The sequence below is a fragment of the Hemiscyllium ocellatum genome, chromosome 5, assembly GCF_020745735.1.
Source record: "Hemiscyllium ocellatum isolate sHemOce1 chromosome 5, sHemOce1.pat.X.cur, whole genome shotgun sequence".
Classification (NCBI taxonomy): domain Eukaryota; kingdom Metazoa; phylum Chordata; class Chondrichthyes; order Orectolobiformes; family Hemiscylliidae; genus Hemiscyllium; species Hemiscyllium ocellatum.
In genome coordinates this window covers 102335078-102347324 of record NC_083405.1, presented here as the reverse complement: position 1 = coordinate 102347324, position 12247 = coordinate 102335078, and the positions used below count along the sequence as shown (strand labels likewise).

At 43.6% G+C, this 12247-nt stretch overlaps 1 protein-coding gene and 1 long non-coding RNA gene across 9 annotated transcripts in view; one reads left to right on the top strand and one right to left on the bottom strand.

Moving 5' to 3' along the window:
• The window catches only part of svila (supervillin a), a 354707-nt gene extending 346939 nt beyond the window's left edge, over positions 1-7768 (bottom strand). For 4 of the 7 annotated variants that reach the window (XM_060825048.1, XM_060825050.1, XM_060825051.1 and 1 more), the window contains exons 1-2: positions 6982-7767; positions 6581-6724 (exon numbers count right to left, since the gene is read on the bottom strand). In XM_060825048.1, coding sequence (XP_060681031.1) covers positions 6581-6689 — 109 coding nt within the window. In that variant the 5' untranslated portion in view covers positions 6690-6724; positions 6982-7767. Of the gene's footprint in view, positions 1-6580; positions 6725-6981 lie in introns of all 7 variants that reach the window. The other 3 variants (XM_060825046.1, XM_060825053.1, XM_060825054.1) reach the window with 3 other exon arrangements.
• A 2004-nt stretch (positions 7769-9772) lies between these two features.
• Positions 9773-12247, top strand: part of LOC132815807 (uncharacterized) — a 58247-nt gene continuing 55772 nt past the window's right edge. For both annotated transcript variants that reach the window (XR_009644708.1, XR_009644707.1), the window contains exon 1: positions 9773-10267. This is a non-coding gene — a long non-coding RNA (uncharacterized LOC132815807). The remainder of the gene's footprint in view (positions 10268-12247) is intronic.

The window sequence follows — 12247 nt, the reverse complement described above, 5'->3', positions numbered from 1 at the left end:
ACAATTCTGTTTAGGAGGGAGATCCAGGACTTTTACCCAGCAACACTGAAGGAACAATGATATATTTCCAACGTAGGAAGTATGCGGCTTGGAGGGAAATTTGCTGCTGGTGGTATTCCCATGTATTTGCTGCCTTTGTCTTTCTAGATTGAAATGATTACATATTTGGAAAGTGCTGTTTAAGGAGCCAGGTAGAATTTCTACAGTGCATCTTGTTACCTTGCATACAGTGCTGCTGCTGCTGAGTGTTGGTAGTGGAGGGAGATCATGGATGCAGTGATGATCAAGCAGGCTGCTTTCTCCTGGATGGTGTCAAGTTTAAGTGTTTTAGCAGCTGCACTCATCCAGGCAAGGGGGGAACATTCCATCACACCCCTGACGTGAAGCTTGTAGATGATGGACAGGCTTTGGAGAGTCAGGAGCAGAGTTCCATGATTCCTAGCTTGACCTGCTCTTGCAGCCACAGTATTGAAATGGCAAATCTAATTCTTTTTCTGTTTGATAGTAACTGCCAGAATGTGGAGGATTTCAACGATGGCAATGCCATGAATGTCAAGAGACGCTGGTCTCATACTCTCTTCTTGGAGATGGTCTTTCATTTGTGTGGTATGAATACTTGTTGCCACTTGTCAGTCTAAACCTGGATATTGTGCAGATTTTGCTATATCTGGCCATGCTTCAGTACCTGAGGAGTTGTGAATGGTGCTGAATATTGTGTAATCATCAGCAAACATTCCCACTTGAACTTATGATGAAGGAAGGGTAAATGATGAAATAGCTGAAGTTAGTTGGGTCAAGGACACTACCTGAGGAACTACAGAGGCTTTTGTGGTGTAGTGGTAGTGTCCCTAACTCTGAACAAGGAAGCCTTGGTTCAAGACCCAACTGCTGCATGGGTGGGCAATAACACCGCTGAACAGGTTGATTTGAAAATATATCCTGTGGAATCAGAGGCTCATGTTGCTCAGGTAACAGCATTTCTAGAGCTTAAAAATGTGTTGCTGGAAAAGCGCAGCAGGTCAGGCAGCAAAGGAGAAGGAGAATCAACGTTTCGGGCATAAGCCCTTCTTCAGGAAGGAATATCTTCGTTCCTGAAAAAAGGCTTATGCCCGAAACGTCGATTCTCCTTCTCCTTTGATGCTGCCTGACCTGCTGCGCTTTTCCAGCAACACGTTTTTAAGCTCTGATCTCCAGCAACTGCGGTTCTCACTTTCTCCTAACAGTATTTCTATCTGCGGACCAGGAAACATTAACAGGTTGCTTATGAAATATCTACAAACTGTAGCTGCAGCCTTGGTTAAGATCTCTTGCAGGTATTACCTGCTGCTAGGCAACAGGCAGAATATGGGAAATCGCTCTATTACCTGCCCACCTTTCCTCCAGAGGAATTATGGGACTGTTATGGTGCAGTGGTTGTATCCCTACATCTGGATTAAGCAGCCAGGATTCAACTCACACCTGGTCCAGATGTGTGTCAAAACATATCTGAACAGGCTGATTAGAAAATTTCTACCTTGAGGAATTCTTGCAAAGATGTATTAGAGCAGAAATGACTGACCTCCAATAACCATAACCGTCTTCATTTGTGGTAGGAATGACTGCAACCAGCAGAGATTTTCCCCTAACTTTCAACTACTCCAGTTTTGTCTGAGCTCCTTTCTGCTGCACTTGGTCAAACGCAAACTCAATGTCAAAGGCAGTTTTCTTTGGAACTCAGCTTCTTTGTTCATGTTTGAACCAAGGCCATTCTGTGCTCAGAGGCTGAGTGTCCTGGCGTAACTCAAACTGAGCGTTAGTGAGTATGTTATGCTCACTAATCTGCTGAACAAGAGCTGCTTGACAGCACTGGTGATGACACCTTTCGTCACTTTACTGATGATCAACAGTATTCTGTTGGGACGGTAATTGGCTAGGTTGGATTTATCCTGCTTTTTGTTTACAAGATGTACCTAGGAAACCTTCCACATTGTCAGGTTGATACCAATTTTGTAGCTGCACTAGAACAGCTTGGTTCGGAGTACAACGTGTACTGAAGCACAAGTCCTCAGCACCATTGCTGTACTTGTCAGGCCCTATAGCCCCTGCAGTATCCTCCAGCTGTTTGTTGTAATATGGAGTGAATAGAATTAGCTGAACACCAGTATCTGTGATGCTGTGGAGTTGTGGAGGATTTGATGGACCATCTACTCAGTTTTAGCTGAAGGTTATTGAGAATGTGTCAGCCTATTCTTTTGCATTAATATGCTGGGTTTCCCTCATCAGTGAGGATGGGGATATTTGTGGAACTGCCCCCTAAAGTGAGATGTTTAATTGTCCACCATCATTTATGACAGTACTTGGCAGGACTTCAGAGCTTAGATCTGATCTGTTGGTTTTGGAATTGTTCTCACTATCACTTGCTGTTTATGCAGTTTGGTACGCAAGCAGTCCTGTGTTGTAGCTTCATCAGATTGGTACTGAACACTAAGGTATACCTGGTGCTGCTCCTGTCATCCACTCCTACATTAGTCATTGAACCAGAGAGATGAACCTTTGACTTGATGATAATGGTGGAGTGGGATATATCCCAGGTCATGAGGTTGTAAATTGAGTTGGAGTTCAAGGTGACTGCTGATCGCCCCCCAGTATCGAGTTGTTAGAAATGTTCCACTAATCTTGTCTTTCCTAAAAACTTGGTCACAATATTTTGGGGATCTAGTCTCCACTATTTTTAGTTTTTCACTATCTGAAGAAGAGTCATATCAGACTCAAAACTTTAGCTCTGGTTCTCTCTCCACAGATGCTGCCAGACCAGATCTCCAGCATTTTCAGTTTTAATTTCAGATTTCCAGCATCAGAAGTATTTTATTTTTATTTGACTATTCTATTGCTCCTAGTCTCAAAGTGGATAAATGACATTTACCTATATCAACATTTATTTGGGAAAATGTTTGTCCAACCCTTTCACTAACGTCAATTAGGGAAGGAAGCCTAGCATTTGCCTACTTTCCTAGGTTATGCCTACATGTGACTCCATTCCTATCGTTGTGTTCAACTCTTTACAGCCATCTGAACAAGCCATTTAAATAGGCCATTGCCAGTTTCTCTTAATAACAAGGAAAGGCAATAAAACGCTTCTATAACAACAACACCCTCACCCGAGGAATTAATAAGAAAATAAAACAATGCATATGAAGATCATTTCCTTCAGCTGCTATGAAAAACAACATTGTTAACATATGCTGGATGACTTGTTCAGGTCAGCATTTCTAGTGAAATGGTCAAACACAAAATGCTTGCAATTTTACTACAGACACGGACAGGAAATGTTCCCACAGTTGTTTACAATCTCAGCACAGATCAACTATAAGAAACCAGCTCCACTGATCTTTCACAGGAATGGAAAGCGTTTTTTGCTCACACATCTAATCTAACTGAAAATTTATCAGAAGGAAAAACATTAGCACACAAAATGTGGACAATATACACATCTAAATATAGATTTAAAATCACAAGCATACAAGTCAATAAAATAGAAATTTGTAGCACTTATATCAAGCAACAAAATACATTATTGCATTTTAGGGATCCAATTACTTTATCTAAAATCTCAGTTTTACCAAACCTTAAGATTGAATTTAATACAGGTACATATAGAAAAGCTTTCATGGTTTATGGCTCAATGTGGTCACCCCTAGGGTAAAAGCCAAAAGGAAGGGGAAATAGGATGGAGGCAAGCCACTGATTTCCTTCCACAAGTCAAAAAATGTCAATAGAGCATATCAAAACATGCATTTGTTACAGGAACCCCTGTAATTCCACCCTAACCAGGCTGAACTCCAGAACTTTACCTCTATCCTCCCTCTTACTTCACAGGAAATGAAGTCTGGGTTCACAGATAAGGGAGAGTTGTTTTGTTAAAAAAAATCCAAGCGATCATGTGCCAGAGTATCCTTAACTTTCATGCTTCATCAAAAGATGTATTCACAGGAAACAGCATGTAAGCTGTGGTCTTAGAAAGCATATCTTTTTCTATCCATCAGACCAGTCGTCAATTGGCAAGTTAAATAATAGGAACGCGCTACAATAAAAAGAAAGTTTTAAAATGTACAGATTAAAAGGGTGAACTCCTAAAGTTGGTGCATTTCTTATACTTCAGTTTGAGAGAGACTGGGGGAATAACCTTAAATGACACTGTCTTCAAAAACAAAGAGTATGCAGCAAAGCAATCATTCATTGTGATGCCAGATGTGGAAAATAATGAATCGACAACCTACGTCAGTACCATATGCCTGCACGTAGATCTCAACTTTTTAAGTGAAAGCAAAAGCCTTATTAAAAAAAGGTTTCAATCCTACAAAGTATTGATTGTTCAGTATTTACAGTTCCTCAATTTAAAAGAGTAGAAACCGTTGCATTGTACAATATGCAAGCCAAATCTTTTTTAATAAGAAATGGTTTGTAATATTTAAAAACAGGAACTATAAAACAAAACCTTGGAAATTAGGTCTCCTATTTCTGTAATCTTAACAGCGAATGATCAGGAAGGAGGAAACAAGCAAAATTTTGTTTCCTTTCCATGGATAGTAGTTATATTCAAGTGAACATCCTGTGTTTCTGGAATTTTGTATAACAGCTATCGTAATACTGTAATAAACCTATGTGTCTATTACATCACCAAGATAATCACACAGCAGCATTCTCAGGGCCATGCAGACGCAAAAAGCACTCAACTATACAAACGATTTTGTGGACCAAATCATTGAGAACAATGCTGAATCCAATTTAAGTAGTTATGATTAGCTGTCATTAGTTCCTATGCCTTCACTAATCATCAATACAGAATTCTTCCTAATTTCTGCTCCATAACCCTCGGCTCCATCCGGTGCACCAAAGCTTACTTCAACAATTCTCTGTTATATCTTTCTTCAGGGCCGTTTAACAGTTCTACATGAGTGGGCGGCACGGTGGCTCAGTGGTTAGCACTGCTGCCTCACAGCGCCTGAGACCCGGGTTCAATTCCCGACTCAGGCGACTGACTGTGTGGAGTTTGCACGTTCTCCCTGTGTCTGTGTGGGTTTCCTCCGGGTACTCCGGTTTCCTCCCACAGTCCAAAGATGTGCAGGTCAGGTGAATTGGCCATGCTAAATTGCCCGTAGTGTTAGGTAAGGGGTAAATGTAGGGGTATGGGTGGGTTTCGCTTCGGCGGGTCGGTGTGGACTTGTTGGGCCGAAGGGCCTGTTTCCACACTGTTAATCTAATCTAATAAACAATGCTCCATGCCAAGACTGAATAACACCAGTCAATTCCCTAGCCCATTTCACCTGATGTACTATCAGACTTTGAAAACTCATGGTCAAGTAGACATTGCAATGATATTACTGCTATTGAAAAGACAAATTAATTCTACGTTATGATTAATTTCTTGTTAAGCATGGTGGTGAAAAGCTATTAGGACAAGACAGGAATGTAGATATGGTAAAAACAATGACTGCAGATGCTGGAAACCAGATTCTGAATTAGTGATGCTGGAAGAGCACAGCAGTTCAGGCAGCATCTGAGGAGCAATAAAATCGACATTTCGGGCAAAAGCCCTTCATCAAGAACACGATAATGCAGATATAATCTGATCCTATTGAATGGCAGAGCAGACTAAAGGGGCTGAATGGTCTACTCCTGTTTGTAATTCCACCTGGTCAACAAAATTACTTGCAATATTTGCTGCTTGATTTCTCAGTTTATATTTAATGATATTTATACAGAGTCTCTCCAGTCCCTCCAATGATTTGCCCCATATTCTCAACCTGTGTCTGAGTCCACAAGTCTTAGCACAAACAATATGTACACATTGGTTCCCACTTGGATGAGAGAGCAGGATATTTTCTTCAGCTATCTGAAAGCCTCAATGCTGCATGGTCAACAAAGGGACAGAAATTAAGTACAGCACAAGTGTGCCAAGCTTAAAAGAGAGAAATAACGACACAATGAAATGGAAAGCTGGAGAGATGTTTAAAGCAAGACAAAAATACTAGTAGCAAGGAGATACTTGTCAAAAAGTAAATGTGCGGAAAATGTTACAGCCAGGAGAAAAAGACAAGGAGATGGGGGAGACAAACAGCAGACTACACATAATGACAGTAAAATCCTAGAAGTAGTGATTGGAACTCAAGCAAAGAGGGAGTTACAAGAAGAAAAGCTTCATGACATTTTTATGGGATTTTGGACAGCACAGCTGCCGAAAATCAGCTGGATTTTTAAAACAAAAATCCTGTTTCATCCAACACGTTTAGACTCTAATATAACCTCTCGAGTTAAGACCTCAGATACATGAGAAAGTTTCTGCGGCGGGGGCAGGGGAGAAAGGGTCGGGTAAAGAAAGGCAAGAGAGGGGGAAAAACGGACCAAGTTAAAGGCTTAAGTTACAAACAGATGGTGAATACTGGTTCCACGTAAATGTGTTGAGAACAACAGAAAGATAGCCTTAAAGGGTTACTGAATCCAGCACTATCATCTCCACTGAAAGCAGCACCTTCAATAACATTGAAATCGCTGGTGGAGAAACGTGCAAAACCAACAAAAACACACGTAACATCAGACTTACCACTTGTAGAAAAAGTACACGGGAACGAGCGTGTCAACACAACGGACAATACACGCAAACCCCTGCAGGCTAATGTGCAAAAGTAGAAGTGCGTGCAGCAGAAGTACATTCACATCCTCATGGATTTCAGAGCAAAGTGTCAAGCTGAGGACCACATAGGGATAGTGTCAGCCTGAAGTTGTAACACATACAGTCCTGTTCATAGAATAACCCCCACTTCCCCCACCCCCCCACAAACATTGCCGGCCTGCCCCCGCAGCACGGTGGCTATAAAGTAATCCAGTTATTTTTTTCCACAATACCACACGTTTATTTACATCTCTTGTGCAAACGGCAACAAATGCATCGCGTGCAAACATTTTTTGAAAGGAAATAAAACAAAACTTCATGAAAAATCCTACCTTCCGGTTACAGCCCAATCTTTGGAGAGTTTTGTTTTAGGGCAAAACAAAATGAAATTACTGACGGTTTAGGAGGCAGTGGCTTTACTCTGTGGTGGTCGTCACCATGATTACTTTCTCATTCAGATGGAGGAGAAAAAAAAAACCCCACACGCTTCAACTTGCTACCAGAAATAAAAAAAAATGTGTCCAAAACGAGAGAGCTGTCAAAGAAGAGGAGGGAGAGAGAAAGAGGGAAAGGGGAGCGGTGCAACAATGTGTCTGTCGCTCTGCAGGACAACTTCGCGCTGAAGAGCGCGCCGCTGCCTCCTGCCACTTATCCCGCAAAGGATACTTTTCAGATCGTGTCCCTCTCAGTGTAACCCTGCACAAAGCCCTTCACTTATTCTCCTTTAACAACTTCCGCTACTCCAACACACACAGGCGGAGAGGGAAAGAAAACTAATTAATTGCACCGACTTCACACCAAAAATCAAACCCCCACAGAAAACAGGGGAGGGACCGGGGCACAATTCTTTCTCGTCTCTTGAGGTGTCCGACCCAGAGTCCAAGTCTAGGCCAGGCGGGTTTTATTCATTTTTTTTTCAAAAGTCGGTAAAATGAAGCCGGTGACGAACCGACACTTCCGGACGACGTGAGGCAGGCAGCTGTGTGTCTCCTCTCTCTGCTGCCATGGGTGTGTATGTCTGAATGCAGCTCCGGCAGCACTGGGCTTGCTTTTAATCAACTGCAACAAAACGCATTTTGAACCTCAAATGTCGCCCAGAGAACACCAAGACAAACGTAACAAGTAACGTTGATAATGTTCTCACATCGTAAGGGTTGGAAGCAATTACGAACAATTTTTCAAAGTTTGAGGCGTTTCTGTACATGCTTTTAGGTGACGGGGTGGTAGTGATAAAGGTGCCCCTACGCTTGTAGATGATGCCCACATGAGTTGGTTATTTCCAGCAGGAGGTGCTCAGAAACAGGGTGGATGTAAGTCCTTCTCTATCAAGGCCTGGGAGTTGTTTGAGGCCTCCCTTCAAAGGAACAAAACCGAAATTGCTGGAAAAGTTCAGCAGGGGCTGGCAGCATCTGTGGAGAGAAACCAGAGTTAACGTTTTTTTTGGTGGAATGATCCTTCCTCAGAAGTCCCTCCAAAGGAGCCTTGAGATAGACTGGAGTCTTTGATTGGAGTTGATTTTCTAAGTTTTTCTTGCTGGCCATCTGTACATCAATATTTAAGGTATCAGTAATTAGAACCTAAACTCACTCTCCACCTGACTAAAATGACCCTCCACTTGATAAAGCCCATAAGGCTACAGATTGAGAAACTAATCAAAAATTAGCAGAGCTGTTCAGGACCCTATGGTGTAGTCAGAATGGCTATTCAGCATTCCCTAAACACGAAAGAGGAGAAAGTGAGGCAGGAGATCAGAGTCAAGAGTGTGGAGCAGGAGAATCCACGTTTCAGGCATAAGATTGGTGGGGTGGGGAAGGGGGAGCTGAGAGATAAATGGAACACAGGTGGAGTTGTTGGGGAAGGTAGCTGAGAATGCCATTGGTAGGTGAAGGTGAGGGAGAAGGTGAGAGGTCGGAGAGGAGGGTGGAGTGGATAGATGTGAAACGTGATGGACAGGTCAGAAGAGCGGTGCTGAGTTGGAGGCTTGGGACTGGGATAATGTGGGGCGAGGGGAAATTAGGAAACTGGTGAAATCCACATTGATCCCATGTGGTTGCAGGGTTCCAAAGCGGAATATGAGGCGCTCTTCTTCAAGGCATTGGGTGATAACTCCATGGACCTTTCCCTGCAACTGCAGGAAGTGCAAAACGTGGGCCCACACTATTCCCCTCACCTCTGTCCAAGGCCCCAAAGGATCTTTCCACATCGGACAGAAATGTGCCAATATCTCCAACATTGTCATCCACTGTATCCAGTGCACCCGATGTGGTCTCCTGTACATCGGGGAGACAGGACACCTACTTGCAAATTCGCTTCGGGACACCTGTACCAGCCAACCCCACCGCCCTGTGGCTGAACACTTCAACTCCCACTACCACTCCGCTAAGGGCATGGAGGTCCTGGGCCTCCTCCCATCACCAAACCCTTACAATCTGATATTTGGAGGAAGAATGCCTCATATTTCATCTTGGAACCCTGCAACCATAGGGGATCAATGTGGATTTCCTCACATTACCCCAGTCCCAAGCCTCTGAACAAGCACCGCCCTCTTAACCTGTCCATCAACTTTCCCATCCATTCGCTCCACCCTCCTCTCTGACCTATCATCTTCCCCCTCACCTTCATCTCCTATGGCATGGTCAGCTGCATTTTCCCCCCCCCAAACCCTACCCCCTCTCATTTATCTCTCATTCCCCCCCCCCGACCCACAAGCCTCATTCCTGATGAAAGGCTTATGCCCAAAACGTCAATTCTCCTGCTGCTTGGATGCTGCCTGACCTGCCATGCTTTTTCATCACCACACTCTTGACCCTGCTCTGATTGTAATGCTGCCTGTTCTCTGTTAGGCACATGGAGATTTCCTCCAATTAAATATTGGGAAGATTGAAGCAATTGTCTTCAATCCCAGCACAAACTCTGCTCCCTAGCTGCCAACCTCACCCTTCTAACTGGCCACTTGTTGACACTCAGCCAGATTATTTGATTTGATTAATTTATTATCACATTTATTTATTACGAACCCAATGAAATTTGTTTAGTGTCGCTTTGAATATAAAGCCAGAAAAATAAAACAACAAAGTTCATCTTCTAATTTTATCTCAATGAAGTTAGGTGGTCATTGGAACAGCTCCTGCATCTAGCTCAGCCATGGGCCTGGATCTGCGTTCCTTCTGTCCAATGCCTCAGGTTCATGCTGTTAAATCCACAACACTGCTGTAACCTCACTTCACAACAAAGAATCACCATTCTCTGCGGCCATCTTGCCTCCACCAACGCTGTCACCATGAGGTGTGCGCTTGTCCAACCTTATCGATAACAGCCACCACTGGTTCCGCAGGGTTCTGCACTGGGACCAAACTCACTGCTATCGGAAGCCCAGGCCTGGCCGCAGCCCTGGAGCCTCGGCTCAGCCTGCGGGTGTGGACCAGGGGATTAAGCCTGTGACCTGCTCTTCGCTTGCCGGGAGACTTCGAGCTAAGGTGGAGCCATTGCCATTTAGTACTTGGCATTGCTGCAGCTGCTACTGAATACTGCCTCCTTCAACATTTACTTGGCCATGCTGCTCCGTGGGCCCACTCTCGCCAATTCCGCCGCTGACATTGCTGTAACCAAGGCGAAAAGGTAAGAAAAAAGTACTTAAAAGAAACCAGAAGTATAAAGGAAAATAAAATTGAAAAGCAGGTGGAGGTGAATGAGCTACAGGCTTGGTAGCCCAAATGCTGCTACTTTCCCACCATCATATTGAGCTAAAAACTTGTAACCTCAGAGGAGTATTTGACCGTGAGCAGATCTGCTGACCACAAATTCATCGTATGATCAAGACTGAGTTCCTTCACCTATATAGTGTCACTGATGTTGAGACCATCACTATTTTTCTTTTATTTTTCTCGATTTCTGGTTTGGAATTGTAAATTGCAGTTGAGAGTTGAATTTTGAACAGCAACTTGTTTAAAAAAAAGAACAAAACAATAGATGTTTACTGTTAGGAGCTGGCCTGGAATGATAATCTATGTTAATTACTGCTCCAAGAACACGAGACAAACCAGCACTGATTATGCTCAGAGTGTTGGGTGTTGAATTGGTCAATCAAGAAAATACTGGTGTTGGCCAGCCTACCACAGAGAAAGTTGAGGAAAAAAGGGAAAGCAAAGAGCTAGCTCTGACTAGGTTTGGGAAGGTAGCAGTTTTATTTTGGAAACTTCTAGACTGAATGGTGTTTTTATCCTTTAGAGCTAATTGAATACAGTATAAAGTAGGTTAGTATAGTTATTAGTGAGACCACACATGAAGTATTGTATACAATTTTGGAGCACTTCATTGAAGAAAGATGTATTCAATTGGAGATAGCTCAGAGGAGAGTCGCAAGATTGATTTCATAGATGAGGGACTTGTCTTATGAAGAGAGATTGAGCAGTTTAGTCCTTTCTTATCAGAGTTTAGAAGAATGTGGGGAGATCTGGTGGAGGCCTGTAAGATACTAAAGGAGAGTGACAAAGTTGATTAGAGAGGATATTTCCTCATGGAACAGTCTAGAATGAGAGGTCCATAGTGAGAGTGGCACAGTGGTCAGCACTGCTGCCTCACAGCTCCAAGGACCTGGGCCCAATTCTATCCTTGGATGACTGTCTGTGTGGACTTTTCACATTCTCCCTATGCCTGTGTGGGTTTCTGCTGGGTGTACCAGTTTCCTCCCACAATCCAAAGATGTGCAGGCTAGGCAGACTGTCATGTTAAGTTGCCCCATAGCGCCCAGGGTTGTACACGCTGTGCGGTTTAGCCATGGTAAAATGTGGGGTTATGGGGACAATGCAGGGCTCTAGGATCCTCTTTGCAGGATCAGTGTGGACAAGATTGGCCAAATGCCCTCTTTCCACACTGGAGTGATTCTACAAAGTCATAATTCTATTTGAGGGGTGTCAGATTTAAACCAGGTGGGGAGAATTTACTTAGAATCCTACAGCACAAAGACAGCCCTTCGACCCAAACTGGTCCATGTGACCAAAATGTCCATCTGCGCTAACCCCATTTCCATGCATTTGGCCCTTGGTGGTGGAAAAGCACAGCAGGTCACGCAGCATCTGTGAAGCAGGAGAACCAGCCTCAGGCGACTGTCTGTGTAGAGTTTGCACATTCTTTCCGTGTCTGTGTGGGTTTCCTCTGGGTGCTCCAATTTCCTCCCACAGTCCAAAGATGTACAGGTCAGGTGAGTTGGCCTTGCTAAATTGCCCAATGTGTTAGGTACATCATTCAGAGTGAATGGGTCTGGGTGGGTTACTCTTCGGAGGGTCGGTGTGGACTTGTTGGACTGAAGGACCTGTTTCCACACAGTTGGGAATCTAATCTAATCTAATCAATGTTTCGGCATAAGCCCTTCATCAGGCTTATACCCGAACGTGGATTCTCCTGCTCCTCAGATGCTGCCTGACCGACTGTGCTTTTCCAGCAATACATTCTCACCTCTGATCTCCAGCATTTGCAGTCCTCACTTTCTCCATATCCTTCGAAACCTTTTTTATCCATGTATTTGTACAAATGCCTTTTAAATGTTGTTAATATACCCACCTCAACCACTTCCGCTGGCAGCTCATCCCATATGCCTAC